Source organism: Musa acuminata, chromosome BXJ3-3, assembly GCF_036884655.1.
Source record: "Musa acuminata AAA Group cultivar baxijiao chromosome BXJ3-3, Cavendish_Baxijiao_AAA, whole genome shotgun sequence".
In the NCBI taxonomy this organism is placed as follows: domain Eukaryota; kingdom Viridiplantae; phylum Streptophyta; class Magnoliopsida; order Zingiberales; family Musaceae; genus Musa; species Musa acuminata.
The window spans coordinates 29,959,127-29,980,542 of NC_088351.1; the positions used below are offsets into that span (position 1 = coordinate 29,959,127).

The 21,416-nt window shown below is 37.4% G+C and overlaps 3 protein-coding genes across 4 annotated transcripts; 2 read left to right on the forward strand and 1 right to left on the reverse strand.

Annotated features, from left to right (window-relative positions):
• The first annotated feature begins 5,123 nt into the window (after positions 1 to 5,123).
• Positions 5,124 to 7,541, forward strand: LOC135632365 (small ribosomal subunit protein uS14). The gene is made up of 3 exons (XM_065140873.1): positions 5,124 to 5,283; positions 5,921 to 6,020; positions 7,330 to 7,541. The coding sequence occupies exons 1-3, from the start codon at positions 5,222 to 5,224 to the stop codon at positions 7,336 to 7,338; spliced, it is 171 nt and encodes a 56-aa protein (XP_064996945.1). The 5' UTR covers positions 5,124 to 5,221; the 3' UTR covers positions 7,339 to 7,541.
• Positions 7,542 to 11,346: 3,805 nt separating this feature from the next.
• LOC103979422 (LOB domain-containing protein 37) lies at positions 11,347 to 12,505 on the reverse strand. Its single transcript, XM_009395565.3, has 2 exons — positions 12,036 to 12,505; positions 11,347 to 11,949 (listed from the first exon to the last, which is right to left on the reverse strand). Exons 1-2 carry the CDS (start codon positions 12,217 to 12,219, stop codon positions 11,561 to 11,563), a joined length of 573 nt encoding a protein of 190 aa, XP_009393840.2. The 5' UTR covers positions 12,220 to 12,505; the 3' UTR covers positions 11,347 to 11,560.
• Positions 12,506 to 12,988: 483 nt separating this feature from the next.
• Positions 12,989 to 20,204, forward strand: LOC135632819 (transcription factor RSL2-like). Of its 2 annotated transcripts, XM_065141610.1 has the most exons (6): positions 12,989 to 16,204; positions 18,484 to 19,062; positions 19,136 to 19,369; positions 19,458 to 19,523; positions 19,633 to 19,698; positions 19,779 to 20,204. In XM_065141610.1, the coding sequence occupies exons 2-6, from the start codon at positions 18,550 to 18,552 to the stop codon at positions 19,875 to 19,877; spliced, it is 978 nt and encodes a 325-aa protein (XP_064997682.1). In that variant the 5' UTR covers positions 12,989 to 16,204; positions 18,484 to 18,549; the 3' UTR covers positions 19,878 to 20,204. The 2 variants fall into 2 exon arrangements, with proteins under 2 accessions (XP_064997682.1, XP_064997681.1); XM_065141609.1 differs by lacking the exon at positions 12,989 to 16,204 and having other exon boundaries at positions 16,218 to 19,062.
• Positions 20,205 to 21,416: the final 1,212 nt, after the last annotated feature.

Below are 21,416 nucleotides of genomic sequence, written 5' to 3' on the forward strand. Positions count from 1 at the left end.
GCAAAGACTTTATCAACTTATCTGATTTATTTTCATTTATATGCACATTTTCTAAGTATAATTCTTTCATATAAAGTACATCACAAATCCAGTAATATCTTATGTCAATATGCTTATATCCAGAAAATGATATTTTGACTATCACAATAAATAGTATAATTTTTCTATTTCAAGTCCAATTCTTATAGAAACTTTTTTATTTACAAATCTTCCTTTCAGGCTTCAGTAATTACTATGTTCTACTTTTGTGGTTGATAGAGTAACATAATTTTGTAACTTTGATTGACAAGATACTGCTCCCTCTGCAAATGTCATTAAGAACCCCAAAGTGAACTTCTTGGAATCAATATCACCTACCATGTCTACATTTGTATATAGCACAGGTTCACCATTGCTAAAACATAAACACAACATGAAAGTATCTATTAGATATTTTAATATCTATTTTATTATTGTCCAATATTCTTTACTAAAATTAGAGAAAAATCAATTGATAACTCCAACTGTACGAGCTATATTTAGCATAGAATAAACCATAACATGTATCAACCTACTAACCATCGTAGATGAGTAAGGCACTCTAGAAATTTCTTCTTTTTCTTTCTCACTTATAGGATATTGTTTTGAACTAAACTTGAAATGACTTGACAAGTGAAGAACAAACTACTTTGGCTTTGCTCATGTTGAATCTTTCAAGAACATTTTCAATGTAGGTCTTTTGAGATAGTCAAATCTTCTTATTCTTCCTATCATAAAGAATCTTCATATCAAGTATTTGTTTCGTCGATCTTAAGTATTTCATGATAAAAGACTTACTTAGCTCTCTCTTTTAAACTTATCAATTTTACTAACATCATGACCAAAATCAATATATCATCAATATATAGAAGGAGAATAATGAAATTATCATCTGAAAAACTTCTTTATAAATATATAATGATCAAATGTGGATCTATTGTACTATTGGCTTATCATAAAGGAATCACACTTCTTGTACTACTATCCGAGTGTTTGTTTGGGTCTATATAAGCTTTTCCTAAGCTTGCACACTAGATTTATTTTTCCCTTGACTTTAAAACCTTTTGGTTGCTCAATATAAAAGTTTTCTTTTAATTCACCATAAAGAAATATAGTTTTCGCATCAAGTTGCTCAACTTTTAAGTTCAAGTGGGCAACTAAGCCAAGTACAACTCAATTATATGATATTTTCATCATATGAGAAAATATTTCTTCAAAGTCAATACCTTTTTTCTGATTGAATTCTTTCACAACTAGTCACGACTTATATCTTTATTGTGAGCTATTATTTTCGATGTTCAATTTATAAATTTATTTATTCTTAAGAGCTTTCTTCCCTTTACATAATTTTACTAAGTCATAAGTATATTTCTTAAGCAATGATCTCATTTCTTCTTGTATGGCTTTAACCCATTCATTCTTATATTTATGTAGAATAGTTTCTTGGTCAATTTCTAACTCTACCTCATCAATAATCATAACATACTCATGTGGATGATATATTGTAGATGCTTGTCACTTTTTATGGATCTTCTCAATAGAATCTCAACTGATGGTGGAGGTCATCGTTTAATTGTTTAGTTTGTTCAACATCATCAACTATAGGAGTATCATTATTAATATTCTCACCATAATCTTCTTATTCATCTCCTCCATGATTATCATAAACTATAGGTGGAGAGACTAGACCCAAACTCCAAGAAATATAAATATATATTTTTTACTTCTCAATATTATCACCATCATCAAACAATTGGTCTTCAAGAAACACAACATATCTACTTCTAATAATCTTCTTGTTCACTAGATCTCATAATCTGTACTCAAACTTTTCATGACCATACCTTAAGAAAATGTATGTTTTTATCTTATTATCAAGCTTGGACCTCTTATCTTTAGGAATATAAACAAATACTTTGCACCCAAAGAACCTCAAGTGATATATTTTTTCCTTTCCATACTCTTTTTGGAATATTATCTTTCAAAGGAACCGATGGAGAAAGATTTATCAGGTCAATTGTAGTTTTTATAGCCTCCCCTCAAAATGACTTAGATAACTTGGTATGAGAAAACATACACATAATCCTTTATTCAATGGTTTTATTCATCCTTTCTATTACACTATTTTGCTGAGGAGTTTTAAAAACTATTTTCTATATCATGAAACATACAATAATTCTCAAAAGAACCCCACCATTATATGCTAGAATACATTTTAACTTTCTGTCAGTTTTTCTTTCAACACTGACATAAAACTCTTTGAAAACATCAAGTACCTAGTTTTTAGATTTTAAAGCAAAAGCTCAATTTTTTTCTAGAATGATCATTAATGAAATTAATAAAATAAAAAGTACCTCTAAGAGTTCTAGTTTGCATAGTACAAATATTAATGTAAATCAAATCAATAATATTTGATCTTCTAGATGGTAGATAAGTATAAAAGATAACTCTATGCATTTTTTTAACTAAGCAATAATCACAAGATTTAAGAGATGTATTTTGCAACTCCGATAAGAATTGCTTTCTAATAAGAGTTTGAAGTCTCTTCTTACTTATACGATCAAGTCTCTTATGCCAAAGATATATGCTTTCACCATTTTGGATTGCATTAATCTCTTCTTTATGTTGCTTAGGTTTCATGACATAGAAAGAGTTTAGCTTCTTTCCTCTCACTACAACCTTTAGTGAGTTTTCATTTACTTTCGTTAAAATAGTATGTAAATCCTTCATCATTAAGTCTGCCTATAGATATCAAATTAAGATAAATATCTGGAATATGTCTAACATATTTGAGTATTAATTTGCTCATAGTCTTCAAATAAATATCTCCAATAAACACAATCTTAAATGTACCATTGTTTCCCATTTTGACATCTCCAAAATCACAAATAGTGTAAGATCTTAAAAAATAATCATGAGAAGTAATATGAAATAAAATACTATAGTTAATTACTTAATTATTGTCCTGAGCTGCAAGACTGGCACATTCGTCATTACAATCAATAACGATATCACCTTCAGTAATATATATATTGGTTTCTTTCTCATTTTTCTTCCTTTCATTCTGTTCTCACTTCCAAAATCTACACTCTTTTTTTATGTGACATGGCTTATTGTAGTAAAAACACTTGATATCTCTTTTAGACTTGGATCATCCTCTATAACCATGTGAATTTCTACTGTGACTTCTTCCATGTATTTCTTATTTTTCAATAATAAGTGTATCAGAAGAAGATTCTCCTTATTCTATTCTCCTGACATCTTTATTTAGCAACCTGTCTTTAACCATGTCTGTGGTTAGAACCCCCTCTAGCATGGAGTTAGAAATTATCATTGCATATCTTTCCCAACTTTTTGGTAAAGAGCTGAGAAATAATAATCCTTATATCTCATCATCTATATTCATTTTTATAACAACTAATTTGTTTGCAAGACTTTGAAATAAGCTTCTGTGCTTAACAATGTTACCACTATTTTTATATTTTAAATTGATAAGTTTTCTAAAAAGAGAAATTATATTTCTCATTATTTTCCAATATATGCGATAGCTTTGTATGTTAGAACCTTTCATTCCTAATCTTCAATAGTAAATGGTTTATCTTTAATTTTAATGGGCTTATATAAATATTTTAAATAAAGTAAATCTTCCATCATATACCTATAAGTCGAATAATTTGATGAGTTCAGTTTAATCATACCATCTAACTTTTCATTTCAATCATGTAAGAAAAACTAGCACCAAATAACTTGAAGTTATTGTTGGGAAAAAATATTATAACAGAATAATTCTTTTCTCTCTTTGTATGTCAAAAATATCAACTTATTACTAAAAGCAAATATTAACTAAAATAGCATAAATAGTATAACAATAAATCACAAAGTAAGACACCGAATTTTTACGTGAAAACTTTAATATGGGAAAAGCTATGAGATTGTAGTCTACTTTAAACCTCTACTATCACCAATAATAATAATTAGTTTACAATAAATCTTCTTTAGAATAACTAGAGGATCACAATAACATCAAGAACATAGATCTTGATTCAACAATAACATATCATCATCACTATAGATGGATTTCTTCAAAAAAAAATGTCTAAATCTCATCAAGTAGGTATATTAGAAAAAGTATCTTAGAGAGGACAAATCGTAGGTCGATACTATTAGGATTTAAGAGCTTATTGTAAAGATTCTTCGTATAAAATTTAAATCAAAATCGATGAAATTTAACCGCTCGATCGTCTAGCAAAAACCTCAAACCTAACTTTCTCTATGCTACCGCACTTTACATTATTTTATTAACAAATCAGATTTGGGCTCAATGACCCTATTGTATAGTCCAAACCTATCTATGGGCTGGACCCAACATATCTTCTTCTTCTTGATTGTTGCTTCTAGTTGCGCAAGTGTCACGCTTTTTAATGACCTCCTTATAATATGTGAAATTGGGATGTGCAAAAAACTACCACATCCTATATTTGGATCATATTAGTATCGTGATCTTTGTACTTAAAAAATTTATATTGAGATTTCTGTAGTTTCGAAAGTGGAACAAAGAATCTCATTTGTCTTAACGTCATCAGTTACATTTATGAAAAACATAACACGTGACACTATATGTTAGATCGACGTAAAAGTGATGAATAAAATGATAATTTTAATATTTATTTTATTTTTTATTGATAAAATTATTGATAACGGAAAAGATGTTAAAATTATCTTTATGTCTATCACTTTCATATTGATGTGATTGATGTGGTGTAATACGTTATATTTTTCGTCAATACAACTAATAACGTTATGATTAATAAAATTATTTATTTTATTTTCAGAACTCATTATAATTTTTTTTAAATACAGTGACTACGTTACTAATGCTGTCTAAATACAAAATATAATATATAATCAACCCCTACCCAGTCCACCGGGTGGTCCTATTCAACCGTTCGTCGTAATGTTCCATTGGCCTTCTCAAACAGGCATTGTGGTGTTTCCATTGTGTTGCACCCGTCCGATCACGGATGGACGGCTGATAATAATAGATGGGGGCAACCGACAGTTGGATCCCTTGCTCCCAGTTGGGGGTCGGTCAAGATTAGGGTTTCTCTGGGACCCATATAATCCGAACACTCCCCCTCGAGGCTGCGACGGTCAGAGATTGGGGTTCGGCGCGATCGACCTTGAGAGTTGCGTGACGAGAGAGATGGGGCATTCGAACGTCTGGAACTCGCATCCCAAGAACTACGGCCCTGGATCTCGAGTTTGGTGAGCGATTTCCCTTGTTTCTGCAACCATTCTTCGAATTTGGTGCTTGTCATCGATTGACTTGAGATTTTGCGATCTCCGTTTGTTCTTACTTAGATGATGTAGTTGCTTTAGCTGAGTTAGTCAAAGATGAGATCATCAGAAGGTGCATATATAGGTTTAGTCCTTTCGCTTTCTGTAGTTGGAAGACGATTCTAATATTATTTTCTTCTGTAGTTTCAAAGTTGGGATTTTTATTCATTACTCGATGCACCTTCCTACAAACCTCTCGTGTCTGCGTTGTGATATTCAAATTTGTTGTGTTTAAGGGGGATTTATGTCGATCCTTATTGTCCAAAAAGAATATTTTGCTGCTGGAAGAATATTTTTTTCTGTTGTCACATGTAAAATGAAAATTAACATTATAAGTGCATAGTATAGAGAGTTAATAGAATTATTTAAGCTGAACCATGACAAGTTACAGTAGTTTTGGACTTGTATTAAGCTGTTTTTGTGCTTCTTGACCTTTTAAGTGATGTATGATGGTTGAAAGGTTTGAATTACAATTTTGAGATACTATTAACTTGAATTATAATGTTCAAGCTTTTGTTTTGTGCCTCGACTGATGATATGTAATCGTCATTTTTGTTTGTTCCAGCCGGGTTTGTGGGAACCCTCATGGACTGATCAGGAAGTACGGGCTTATGTGTTGCAGACAGTGTTTCCGCAGCAATGCCAAAGAAATTGGCTTCATTAAGGTAGTCTTATACTCACATCCAAGGTGTACCTCAGACCCTGTATTGGGTTATGTCGCTTTTGTCCTTTGCCTTCCTGAATGTTTTAGAATAGTGGTTAATGAAATTTCTTTTCTGAATGTTTGGTTTATTGGAGGAAGTTTTCCATTTGGTTGATAAGATTAAGATTTACGTATGTGATATTTGTTTTTCTGGAACTTAATTATGTTTGTCATTTCAAATAGATCTTTAATCATAGATCTTCTCATTTTAAATCTACTTCATAAAAGTGTTTGTGAAAGGATTGAATAAAATTTGATTCTTTGAGGAAGTTATCTTTTAATAGTTTATTTGTATAGGTAGGCAATGAAGTAATAGATCTTTTCAAATAATTTTTACATTGTAAAATCTTTAAAATAGAATTGCCATGTCACAATGATTAAGTTATTCTGGGATTTTTTATTTATCTTCATATCTAATGTTGTCATAGATCTAGACAATATTCTAGTAACAATTATATTTCAAATATCCGGTAGATTTTAGCATTTCCCATTTTGGTACTGTTGATGTTTCTCTTGGTTTACCGTCACGTTCGTACCCTTCCTTTATCATTTTTAGATATTCAACTTCTCGTGCTGGTTGCTAAGATGCATTTTGTCCTTTCCCTTTCCATGCTAATTTGCACTGTCTTCACTAGTATGGTCTATGTCCCTGTGAATAATCTGAAAAGAAAAGTGCTTTTTACTGTCACTGCACTTATGACTTCATAAACAGCCTGTAAACATTACAAGATCGAAGTGTAGCACTTGAAAGATCATGCCATTAGTTGAAGTTATGCTCTTTTAGGGTGCTGCTAGTTGCCTTGGTCGTATTGCAAGTGCTCTATAGTTATGAAGGAACATCGATGCTAGTTGGTTTGAGGGCCCATCATAAATAGTTGCTTGCTTGTAGAAAGTGATGGATCATGTTAAATCCTTTCTTTAACATGAGAAGCAATACATCCCTTTCGCTCTTGGCTTGAGGGCTCTGCAAATGACATTGGAAAATAAAAACACATTCATAGCCAGTGATGTAGTCATTTTGTATTTCATTGTTTATATGGTCAACAGAGGTTTGGTGTCATGTGCAAAGTATAAGCCTAAGATTTTAGTCCTAATATGTAATGCTTTTACAGATTATAATTAAAATTTTAACGGACATTTTTTAATCATGTGCTGCTTGAATAAGACTCACCGGTTGATTTCTCAGTTTCTATCTTTCGTATTGAATGATTTGAAGTTGGGGGAATGATGCACTCTTTTGACAATGTCTGCAATGCTTTTGGATTATGCAGTACCGCTGAAGATGCTTGCATTCACAGAGACTGAGCCTGCGGAATGGAGCTCTTATTGTCTCAGAATGTGTTTTCTATGAACTCTAGTTATGTGATCTGCTGGATTATAATTCACCTATTAAACTTTCAATTTATTGGAACAATGTAGCAAGTTAAATTCCATGGAATATTTTTATGGTGATCAATGTGATGCTCCTATGTTTCTTCCCATACGTTTAAGTGCATATATTGGTTCATTTGTTGGACTCGAATTTCAATTAAAATCATACAATTTTGTAAATGTGTATAAAATATCATGCCATAAGAGTTGGGTGGTGGTATTTATGTTATCATGAGTTGTCAAAACCTTTCAAGTATGCGTTATTGACAGTCTTTTATCTGCATTCATTCATAGCAAGACTCATTAGCTTTTATATGTTAAATTGAATTTATAGATAGAATGCTCAATTTGGATTTTCTCTTATTCTGTTTGCCATTCATTCATAGCAAGACTCAGTATTTTTTTTCTTCCAAAATATTAATGTTAAAAGTAACTATATTTGTGTTAGAAATAATACAACCACTTAAAGACTATTGTAATTATACTGAAATAAAATTTAAGGGTGATCAAAATTTGTCTTTCACCAGTTTCTGTTTGAAGGAAAAAATCTAATAATGAGTAGTAATTAGTGTTCAGAAGGCTAAAATGAGATGATTGTTTCTACATTAACAATTACATAAGTTTGATGACCTATCATTGTTTCTTCGTTCAATAAGACAATACTCTTTCGTTTACCAACCGTGAGTAGAAGTAATACGTTTTGCATATTGCATGGAATCTACTGGCCCCTCCACAAGAATGCTTCTCCACATATTGCATGGATGCCGCCGATCAAGTTCTTGTTCTTTTCTGTCTGTTCCTGATACATAGTGGACCAGCAGTGGCTGTCCAGGTCATGTGTTTTGTTCTCCTGAGGGCTGAAGTGAAGCTGCAGAACATTATTTAGCATACCACAAATCATGTTTTGGCCACTGAAGTCAACAGGTGCGGCTTGTAGGGCCTGACGCTGGTTTTTCGACTTGGATTCTGAATGCAACATGAAATATTTTGGACGGCAGATGTCTCTACCAGGTATGTGATGCACACCACCTATTTGACGAAATGCTGATTCCATTTCTGTCTTTTATAGGGATATGATATTTAGATTGATTTGAGACATGGTGATGCACACCACCTATTTGACGAAATGCTGATTCCATTTCTGTCTTTTATAGGGATGTGATATTTAGATTGATTTGAGACATGGTGCATCAATTTCCTACACTATATTTTGTTTGTATTCTCTTTGTGTGAGAAAAGAGAGATCAAAGTAAACTAGAAATGGTCACATAAATGACAGTATAAGCTATGATTTGGGGAGACCAAACAATTCTTCTTGTCAAGTTGACCTCCATTTGGCTCTACCAATCATATAGTTCTGGAACTGGCAACTCAGTGTCCATTGGACCCAATTCCCAAAATCTTATTGCTGTGGAACATGCATAACATCATTCAAAGCATAAACTAACTAGTGGGCAAATGACCACCAAGAATGTTTTATATAAATGTCTCAAGCCTAGGTCTATATGCTCTTATTTTTCTCATTCTTCCTTTCTTCCTCAAAGATTTATTGCAGAATTTTTTATGCTTAAGTAATAAGATCGATGCTTGTGACACCTTCGACTTGATTATTTGTTAGTGTGATGTTCTTATCTATATCCACCTTTTTTTTTTTTTTTCTTTTGCGCTTCAAATCCATATTTGTCTTACATTTGATTGGAATCCATATTCGAGTCAAACAAATATAATTACAAAATTATATTTGAGTTTGCACCTGTTAATAAAAAAATGATAGGACAGGGATATGGTTTCCGCAATTTTCACCCTAATCTTTTATTTGTATTTAATCCATTTTCACTCCTAGTTGTGACAGCTACTTCATTCTTTACATAGAAAAAAACATTATGGTTTATTTATCTTGATATTGGCAAGCCTTGTAAAAGACAATGAGCTTATGTATATATATTTTTTATTTTTCTAAGAGGGGTAACATAGAGTTGGAAAGTCCACATATTTTGATCAATTCTAATTGAAAACTGAATTTGTCTTGACAAAATTGGGATACAGTTGAGCCAAAAGCTATTAAAGTAAGATAAATTCATGAGGAAATGGTATTTCTTTGGATTCAACTCTGAAGAAACTGATTAATTGGTAAAGGCACATGGAATTAGTAAACATCAACTTTAGAATTTGAAATTTTGAGCTACCATTGAACTATAGAATCCTAATCATTCATGCAACAAAAAGGAAATCACAAGCATTGTTGAAGGTTGAAGAGAGCTGTTGGTTGAAAAAAAAAAAGGATCATTCATGATGTGGATTAGAACTGGTTAATCCTAAAGTCCAAATTTCTCTTCAACCTTTCAACCAACATTAGGAAAATATAGACATTTGGACTTGGAGTTGGTTTAACATTTGATTTCTATCCAGAGGCTATCAGATTACACTTATATCTTGAGTTGTTAACCCAAGTTTCCTACTCATGAGTGGGATAATCCCTAAATGTTGAAGGAATAATATGTCCAATTAAGTTATGTCAAATGTGTGCTAAAACACTAAAAATGCAAATAATGTGCTAATAAATAAATTAGACATCTGGATAAGATGTCTGTCTTTGAACTTTTAGAAAGATGAGTCTCAACTATGAAGGACAGTGACAGCCCCTTTCTTCTGCAAGCTGAGTCTTAAACTAGAATTTCTCAATCACATGCATTCACTTCTACATGCATCAATTATTATAACAAAAGAGCAACCTTCTCTCCTATCAGACAATAGCTGACCTTTGTCTGCACCAAAAGAGTTAGGAGACCAAAAACACATCCACCATGGCTGTCACCATATTGGATTAAATGGCCGGTGTGCTTGAGAGCAGCAATGTGGAATCTGAGTCAGGCTGTGCTAAAAAATAACAAATCAAGTTGGACTTGTGATTATTTTATCTTACAACCACATCATGTTGCATGCTTTAGTGCATGGCAAGTCATAAAGAAACTGGAGTTGAGGAAAAGGGGGGAGGAGAGAGTAGAGAAGGGGTTAAAGAGGGATGAACCTTTTTGGTGTCCCCTCTCAGTCCCACCAAGTGATCACTCATTCAAGGGCAACATGTTTGCATTATAATAATACTACACGTCCTTTATCTGTGTGCTTAATCGGTGGTGGTACCTTTCCTGGTTTCAAGCATCTTTTGTTCTTTATTATCATGTTGTCCATTGATTTGTTTTAAGGTTCCAACTTTGGATGAGGATACAGCATGGGACTGTTAGCTTGTGATCTGAAGAAATATTGGAAGATGAATCGCTGAAGTGATTCATCACAAATGTATGAGACGTTATGATTCTTACAAGGGAGCCAAGTTATAATCTGCATCGTTGGATCTTGATCCGACGATCATAACCGGTGTGTATGCATACCATGATCACCACCATCACTCTGTCTTTTGTAGGTATTATGGACGGCTTTAGATGTAGAGAATAGAAAACGGAGGGCGGATATCAGAAACTAGATTGGAGATTGGACGCGACTCGCCGGCGAGAGAGAGAGAGAGAGGAGGCGCCGAAGACGACGCTGACACGCGCGGCGCCCTGTCGTTCGACGCAGCCCTTGATTTGCGGGTTGGGTGCGCAGCGATGCGACGCGCCGACTGGGGCCCACGGTACGACGTGTGGGGGCGGAGATCGGGGACGTTTCGTCTTTCTTATATCCTTTTGTTTTCTTGGAGAAAGAGGAGGCGAAAGGAACGAAGAACCTTTTTGTTTTTTAAGGTAAAGCGACGCCCAAATTGCACGTAACCACGGAGGAGTATGACGCTGGCTGATACCTTGCCCGCCTCCTCCTCAGCATCGTAACTTAAGTGGAGGGTGAAGCGGTGACACGCAGCAGCGTTCGATTACGCGGGACATTATTCATACTGTTAATTTGATTTAATTTGCTATGAATCGTAAATGGAGGATATTAGAAGATAATTATTGGATGGGGATTGATAATACACTTCGATCCCGGATGTGGTCACCGCCGCCGGCGCTCTCACCTTCCCACGCAGGGAATCGATGCCGGTCACCCTTACAAAAAGAAAGAAAAAGTAACAAAAAGGTTTCGATCGGAGGGCCAAAACTTCCGTCGGCGGTAGACGGGGTGACCGCCAGAGGAAACCGCTCAAACGAAGAGGTTGAGAAGCCTCGGCTCGACTCCGGCGGAGCTCTCGCCGCTGGTCGTCGTCGTCACCGACCCCTCAGAGTTCATTGATGGCGTCGCGGGCCGCTGCGCCTTGTGCCATCCCGCGGGGTACAGAGGGGACAAGCACAGGTCCAGGTCGCACGCGCCGTCGGGGGGAGGGGAGGGCACCGCTTTGCACCGTTTCGCCTCCGCGGCCAGCGGGAAGCCGTCTTTTACGGAGGGAAGGGGCCGGAGGGCACCGCCGCGGAGGACGGTGTCGACGGCGCCCTGGCAGAGGTGCCAGTTGCCGGTCCAGAGCAGCCCGACGGCGCCGCCAACGGGGTTGATGGTCCGCCCGCACGCCTCGAAGAGCAGCGACTGGAACAGGGCTGCAGCCAATCAATCGGTCAGATGAAGCAAAACCAGGAGGAGGAGGAAGAGGAGGGAGGGGAGCGGGAGGGAGACCAGTACGAACCGGGGCGTTGGTGATCGGGGACGGCGGAGATGAAGGACATGAGGCCGGCGCGGCCGAAGAACTTGGCGACGAAGACGGTGGCGTGGCCCTGCGCCTCGGCCGTGTCGATCCACTGGAGGCACGGCCGCAGCACGCACGCCTCGCTGCATCCCTTGCGCAGCACCCTGCAACCGTTGCAGCTCATCTCCTTCTCCCCCCTCGGGTCGCCAATCTCATCCACCACCCTCCCTCTCTTACTGATGTACTCCTACTTGCGAAGGAAGAGCAAGCGATGGAGGAGCACAGTGAAGAGAAGAGGGGACGTTGGCAATGGTGGAGGAAGAGGAGGAGGAGGGTTATATAAGGATCACCGGGAGTTAGGGTAACCCCGCACCAGAGTTAGGGGTTGCCATGGCGTGACGGTGGTAGCGTTACCGCTAGAATATAAAAGAGAAAAGGAAAGGAAAAGGAAAGAAGGGGTTCCAAGGTTCCGGGGCGTGGGGTGGGCGGCTACGTGTCCCCGCGGCCGGTTCCCCCTTCGCCACCGTCCGATGGGCTTTGCTCGTGAGATGGATCCGAAAAGGAAAGGGAAACGGAAGCGGTGAAGCCTGCAAGAAACGTAGCTTCTTTAGAGGTCTAGAAGAGTTTGGATCGATGGTGGTGATCCGGCTTTCTCTTTCTGCTTTTGCTAGTGGGCAGCACAAAAGCAGCGGTCGGTGTCGATTTCAGCGGTGGAGACGGTACAATATTCCCTGGCGCAAGTTGAGGGCGGAAGGAGCAGCCATCAACCAAACCATTGGAATCCCCAGCTCCGTGGCGAGTACGACTCATGGAGCGATACGAACAAGTTAGTACACCTTCTTCAATCCCTCCCCCATTGCTTGGTTATCGGGCCATCCACCGGGCTCAACCTCATATCATTGGATCATTGGTCGGACATGATAGCTCGATAAGCCACATGCTCAGGTTTAATCATTAAAAAAAACACTTTTAATATAAAAAATAAATTTTCTTATTTAATTTTTATTTTTTTAATATTTTAGAGGCATTTAGTCGACCCAAATAGATGTTTTTAAGTCTTTTTGCAATAAACATTTGGACTGATTCTTCCAAGTTACTTCAGCATGTGTTCATACAATTAAATTCTTGTATGGTACAAAAGAACTTAGGTTTGGAATGTCATGTCATACTTCAAAATTGGGAGTGACAGACAAGAATATACTGAAATGGTGGAACCAGATTGCATCGGTTGAAATGGATCAAGTTGTACCTTCAAGTGGGACAAGAAGTCCCAAGAAGCAAATTGGTGGAGGAAGATGGACATGACATTCCAAGAGAGCTATTCTCCTATGAGAGCTACTCAGCTCAAGGAAGAACACTGAGATTGACCTTTGTCACAAGTTACAGGTCTCCATAACACCAACAATGTTTCACTTCATTTTCACTTGGGTCCTGCTCTTAGCCTCTGTAGGGTTTGTTGATTATAAGTTCAGTACATGTTTTCTTTACCTGCTCATGCAATGCATATCACTAGTCTTCATTGCTCAAACTGAATTAGGCATTCATCACCAGTACATCATAGGGTTTGTCATAATAAGAGTTATGAGATGCAATTCAGAACAGAACGTTGCAGGCAAGCACCTACTGGTCACCCTAACCCACTGAGAATTATTTCCAAGGGAATGCACTTGATTGCAAACCGAGGGATTAATGATGATTATCCTATTCTTATCAGCTATAATTTCTTCGCTTATTGTACATACCATAGTGATTACAATGAAATACTAACTCAATATTCATATTCTAGCAGAAAATCACTGGCTACATTTTCAATCTTATCCTGCTAACTTGCTTTTTGTCCTTTGCAATTTTCATTTTCTGTAACCCAACATTTTAATGTTTTATCATTGTTTTTGCCTTAAGTTTAAGTCATGGCCAGTGCAGAGGTCCTTCAGGAACTTTCCGTATTGATGTTCAAGATAGGCTTCTTTGGATCCCTTTTAGGGCCCAAAGCAGAACAAGAGAATCTTTTAACATAATGCCAATGTGGACCAAGTGATCCTTGAACAGCATCAAGCCTTTTTGTTTTTGCTTTATAGTAACATGATAATGACAAATCAAATTATCATCTTGTTCAGATTAACAAAACTACATTGATTTTTTTTTTTAATTTTCATGGAAAAGGAAATAGCACATACTTCATTTTAACCCATCTAACGAACTGTCTTTTTTTTTCTTTGATAAATAGCATCTTGGATCTTATAGTGTTGACCTTGACACTCAAAATTACCTACCATAATGCAAGGATCATACGTTACATATGTGATTGTATCAGCCAATGTACCTTAGTTTATATCTTAACAATGTGCTCATCACACATGAATTTCTACTAATTTCTATATGATCTCTATGCTCATCACACATGAATATCCTCCAATAGTTGCAAAACATGATATTAAAGGCATAAAGTTCTCTGAATGAGCCTCTTTGAGGTTCTCTTCCTGGAAGATATATGTATGTAGGCTCCAAACAACCACATTCATTCATAGTCATTTTCAATTGTAGACAATCAAACCCTATTTGGTTTATGTAATTTTCAATTTGTAAATGTTAGATCATTAAATTTGGTTTTCCATCATTGAGATTTTGATTCATCTTGAGGTATGATATATTATGCCCTCTCTGTGCATATAATGTTGATGTACACGCATGTGTAAAACTTTACGAACACCAACATAAAGATGCACTTCTCATTGTATACATGACTACATTAATGTATCTGTTTGTTATTTTGTGCAATTGTGTGGAGCCCTTTCTCCATCCTTCTTATTCATCCCTGCATAAGCTGGTCTGTGCAAGTGTTCATTTATATAGTTAGCATCTGACAGAAAATTTGTGCTCTTTGAAGGAGAGATAAGTCGCCTCTTCCTTTTCTTACTTAAAAAGTTTCTTTAGGAGGAAACTGTCCTGATTAAACTTGTTCATGGATGCATGTCAAGGAAGATTCCCTTGGAAATCATCACCATCACACCTTGACTAAGTGCAAGTCAAACAGGAAAAATGAATTTCAAGAAATCATCACCATCAAGGAGATGGTGAAAGAAGTAATACCTTTTTATTTGACTTGGGCCTGTTTCCCTGAGGTCTTTGACTTCGCCTCTTCCCTTGGAAATCATCTCCTTGATGGTGATGATTTCTTGAAATTCATTTTTCCTGTTTGACTTGCACTTAGTCAGGTATCACCATCTCCTTGATGGTGATGATTTCTTGAAATTCATTTTTCCTGTTTGACTTGCACTTAGTCAAGGTGTGATGGTGAAAGAAGTAATACCTTTTTATTTGACTTGGGCCTGTTTCCCTGAGGTGTTTCTAGTTCAGTTAGAGTCCCTTCATATTATAACCAAGGAGGGAATCTAAGTCAGAGATTTGACCAACTTAGGATAAATTCTCAAAGTCAGACATTCCCTACAGTTTTATGTTAATCGATTACTTTAAATCCTTGAAATCTCCTCCTTGTTTCGAGGACACTAATTGCAGTATTAATCTCATACATCCCACAGCTGGATCAGGCAACTTGGTTACTCTTAAAGAAGTTCTGATACCTGATGCAGGCTTTTTCTACATCCTTAGGTTGTAGACATCAGTTTACACAAGGAATGTCCCTTTATATGCCTTTGAGATTACATGCCTATCAAGATTATTCTATTAATTTGGCTCTTAAAGAAGTTCTGATACCTGTTGCAGGCTTTTCTACATCCTTGGGTTGTAGACATCAGTTTACACAAGGAATGTCCCTTTATATGCCTCTAAGATTACATGCTTATCAAGATTATTCTATTAATTTGGCTAGTCAAACACACATTTCAAGACCTGCTTAGCAATAAGAGCAGCCATTTAGATACTAAACTTGCCTGTTCAGACAATTTACACAGTTGTAGAAGATGCTGCATCAGACTATTCAAGCCATTTTCTTGTTCTGAAAAGATGGTCTCATGTTTTAGAGTTTCAACAGTCATCAATCGTTTATTACAAGGCTTTTCCAGATTCTTCATTTCTTATGGCTGATAGATATTCTACTTGCTGACCAATTATGAATTTAAGTTTTGCCAATAGTGTTCAGCCTTCATTACAGTGTTGGGTTGAGATCTTTTCTGGTTTCTTGGTGTGCCACATGTCAAACCGGGATCAAGGTAAATATTTTCCCTATCACTGGTCTAACCATCTATAAGAATTTTCTCTTTATTTGCCATTGAATTTTATTTGATTCAATATTTTTAGCCAAGCAGAGAATATTTCAATCCATATTTATAATTTCTAGTAGATTTTTTAAAAATATTTCCTCATCTAACTGTAGCATTCATATTCATAGTATCCTTAGATGAAGCATGCTCATACAATCTTAAATAATGTTTTCGCATGTTTTGTTATGTATCCAAGTTACACTTAATCATTTACAAATGAATGTATTCAAATAATTTCTCACATTGATTTTAATATATAATATCATAACAGTTACATAATTGCATAATAATATCTGTGGGTAGGACACCAAAGTGAATGGATGGCAATGTGAATTCCACTAAGAGTAGTAGTATATCACCCACCGATGATATTTATTCTTAGCCCCTCCCCATACAATGATCTTTACGTCACCAAACAATGATGCTACCATTCTAATACTATAAGACCACGAAACATACATGCTTACATTGTGATCATCTCACTCTCCTATGCTTAAAAGCATTTCTCTCTCATTCATCTCATTCTTGCACGATCTCATGTCAAGAGTTAATTCAAACATGAGAATATTCCTCCTACCCTATTATCATAAGAATACTCTCACTAAAGAAACAATGTCAAACAAAGATCATGAAAGAACTCCAAAAACATTAACAATGCATTTATGGCCAAACCCTATTAGCCTCATCCCTGCCTCAGGACAACCCCAATCTCAATGAAAGAGAAACAACAGTGTAAGTTATTGCCCATGGACCATGTCTTTCTTTTGCCATGACTAGGTATTAATCAGTGTATACACACACACACACACACATCAAGATTTCCTAGTCATATGACATGGGTAATGTAGTAATGCCCAACTAAGCAACAGCTCTCAAACACAGCTCCTTGCTCCCTTCCAAGAGTCAAGTGATGTCCTACTGAGATCAGCCTTGTTTGATAGCAAAGGCCATAAAGAGTGGCCTCTGGTCTCTATACAATCTTAATATCTTTGTTTATTGAAGCTCCCATTGGAAGTTTTGGCTTTTCTTATGGCAAAGATCTTCATAATTGATCCCTCCACATAAGTGCCAATCTCAACTACATGAGAAGTTATTATAGGTAAGTGTTTTCTAAAGGGTGATAGAGATAGGCACTGAGATCCCCCTGACACAGCTTTCTTTTCTTTTTTTCCCTAATTTTTTTTGTTCCTTCTACCAACTTCTCTCTCTCTCTCTCCTCTCTCTCTCTCTCTCTCTCTCTCTCTCTCTCTCTCTCTCTCTCTCTCTCTCTCTCTGTTTCTCTCTCTTCATCAAGAAAGAAAAGTACACTATATACTAATACATAAATCAAAGTTTGTGAGATGAGACTGGGATCGAGTTGATTTCATGATTACTTATGCGGTTGATCCACTTAAGACAATATGACTCCAAGTACTTGGATTTCATGAAAATATATCTCAATTAAAGATATATTTTCTTCTATATCAAATACTTGATACTATTTAGTACGATCTGATTTGATGAGATAACTACTAGCTTCATTAATTTGATTTGAGAGAATCAAAATGAAAGCCGAGAAACAGTGTCGACAAGAAGGAAAGAACAACATGCTTGTGCAATAGTTCCAGAGAAACAAACAACATGATATTTGCACTGGTGATCCTACATAGAAGAGGCACGACCTGAACGGCATAAAAGTTGGAGCTACAATTCGACATCATCAACTACAACAGAGCTCCCCCATACGACAAGGAGAATCGTAATCTTGGATGCTTTCGTCCCTTCCTCCACCGGCCACGGAAGCTTCTTCTCGGAGAATGTCGTCTTCTTTTTCTTCTTCTTCTTCTTCTTGTGCTCCCCACGACATGCCCACCTCAATCTGTCTTCCTCTCCCCTTTCTTTATTCCCGTGAGCACAAATTTCTCCTTCTACAGTTCATCCTAATAAAACAGTGCCCACGTCCTCCCCATTGCCAGATAATATACACTCCTCGTGCTACCACCCACCCCCTTCTTCCACTGTCGATTTCTAAGCCTTTGATCGATCATTGCATCCATCTTAGCTGTATTGCCTGATCGGCGATCGAACCTGTCGCAATCTCCAATTAAATTAGCGAGTGAAGTCAATTCCTTGACAGACAGCATTCTCTGCAACCAATCGTATAAATGCAATGCTCCCTGTGCTTTGCTAAATGTCTCTGCCACCTCTTCCACCTCTGTAACTGTTCCTCCCTCGCGATGGAGCCTCAGGGATTGGTTTCGGAGGCAAGCTGGAGCTGCTTCGATCCGGCGCTGTCGGTGGAGGAGTCCGAAGTCATGGCGCAGCTGTTGGGGGGGTCTCAGAGCTTCGCAGGCGACCATGATCAACAGCAACAGATGCTTTGGTCCGACCATAATGCCGATTCTTACTACTGTGCTGCTACTTCTTACCCCGATCCGTACTGTTGGCCGCAAGGCAACTGTAGCAGAAGCAGCACCACCGACTATTACTGCTTTAGCGATCCCCACATGGTTCCTGCGATCGGCGTTAGCTCTACCCCGATGAGTTTTAGCATCGGCGGCGAGCGGATCGACACCCCGTCCTTCCCCGTCGGTGCTCATCATCAGTTTGGCGCAGCGGTCTGCGTGACCGAGGAAGCCAGCAGTGACGAAGTCGTGGATTCCTTGGCGAAGCCTCCTCCACCACCTCCTCCTCCTCCCCCTCCTGCGCATGCCTCGCAAGCCATCAAGAGAAGGTTGCATGGTGGCGTCATCGAGGTGGCTGCCAACACGGAAGAGGATGACACCCAACTCCAGAGCCCCAAAAAGAAGGCCCGGGCATCGGCACCTGTGAGTATACGGTATCATCTGCAATGTTGCCGAGATGAATGGCGATACCATTCTGATGAATGCAATGTTTCAGATGCCTAAGAAGGGGAAGAATGCGCAGTCCAAGAAGGCTCAGAAGAGTGGTGGTAGCTGCAACGAGGAAGAGAGCAATGGCGACATGAATCCTCAGAGCTCCTGTTGCTACACCTCGGAGGACGACTCGAACGGATCTCAGGAGCTGAAGGGAGCTGCTGCATCTCTGAATTCAAATGGCAAGACGAGAGCTGGTCGTGGCTCAGCTACCGATCCACAGAGTCTCTATGCGAGGGTAGGATTCCTATTCAGACTCAACATCGCCTTTGATGCTCTTAAACCTTCGATCGTGAGACATGATCTGAGTTAAGTATGTTCTGCAGAAGAGGAGAGAAAGAATCAACGAGAGGTTGCGAATTCTGCAGACTTTGGTCCCGAATGGAACAAAGGTAAGCAAGCAAGCATCTCTCATCTTAAACTGCTCTTTCTCTCTTACCATAGAGAATGATGATGAGTAGTAACATTATGTGGTTGATAAGTATTGCATTGCTTTGGAAGGTTGACATCAGCACAATGCTTGAGGAAGCAGTTCAATATGTGAAGTTCTTGCAGCTTCAAATTAAGGTCAGAACTGCATCTCACACACGATTTTGCACTGATATTGCTATTGCATCTCACCTGAGATGGGACATTTGTTTCTGCAGCTTCTGAGCTCTGATGACTTGTGGATGTATGCACCCATTGCATACAATGGCATGAACCTTGGGATCGACCTGAACATAGCTTCAAAATCTCAGCAGTGACATCCATATACAATCTTCCTTTTTCTTCCTTTTTGTCCCCTAAAATGTTTTGAATTTTTGGCTCATTTCCGCAGAGCAAAGGGATCATCAGTACTTGACTAGCAATTATGAGAAGCGTGTTGATGATTCAAATTGACCAAATCTCATGTATTCTTGACTTATTTCATCAGTTTTGACTGTTAACTGATGGAAAGATTGGTCCAAAACTACAGATGATGATGTAAATGAGGGCAACTGCCTAATTCAAAACATGACTTTTGTACTGAGACACTACCTTTGGATGTGATATGTTGGGTGACCCCCAAAATTGTTATTATTGGAGGCAGCATTCAGTGACCAAACTTAATCATTGGTTCATTATTCCAAGAGCACTCTTTAATCAAATCCGCCGAGTCATCCGATGTGTGTTCTTCACCGAGTCCAGCTTCATTTTACGAGCTGCAAAACCCATTCACTCTTTTGGTCATCTTTAGGGAGAGATTTAGTGGTTTTGTAATCAACGATTCGAGAACGAAGGAAACTAAGATAAATCAATTAATCTTAGGGGATCTTAAGGCTAAAAGAATAAACTTAATGCATGGGGGGCTTCATCAAATACATAATTATGCTCTTATAAATTGAGAAATCTTTTTCGTAACCCGAATGCTACTACAAGCGAATAATTTTATTATTGTACCGAGACTAGTCTAATAGCATATGATATAAATTCTTTATTAGGAACGATACGAGGCTCACTTGCTTTCTCCGTATTAATCGGTAAGATTTATATTATGGTTAATAAGAAAATGTTATTATGTTCTTATTAGACAGAATGAGCTTTTTAATTCATGAAACATTCATAAATGTTGAGTTATTTTACCTCATAATATCTCTTGTTAATAATAAAAGGGTGTAGGATCACAATTCCACAATCCACATTCAGGTATTTGTCTCTATTACTTTGTATTGACTCCAGTCATGTCATGTCTCTCAGAAATGTAGTTTTAACCATTACGTTTCAATATTTGATAATAAAAATAAAAAATTCCCAAGCTTTTACTTCTGGTTGGATAAAGGCCGCCCTGTGTCAATCAATATTTAATATGCTTCAGATTTTGGGGCTCCACATCTCTTTCTCTCTTTGCCTATTCATCCATTTCTTTTCTCATCCTTCTCTTCCTCCCTCTCTTGAACGACGACAATTGTTCTTCTAAGAAGCCACAGCTGTGTCGGAGATACTTTGGATGCACTACTGACCATTGCCGAGCACAGCCACCATTCCAAATGTAGGAAAATCCACCATATCTGTGTGCTGTGCAGGAAAGCTACCGGTCAAGATTTCTGGACTCTTCTCTCTCCAGTTTTATGCAAGTTATGTCATAGCAGATACTCATGATCACAGTTTCCTGTGTATCAAATCCTGTATAATGATAATAGTGTACGAGGAAGAAAATCTCATGTGAGAAAAATAGATATTATATGATATTAATTAAGATATATTTTTTTATTTTTATAATTTTATTATTTATTTTATTATTTTATCATGATATTAGAGCAATG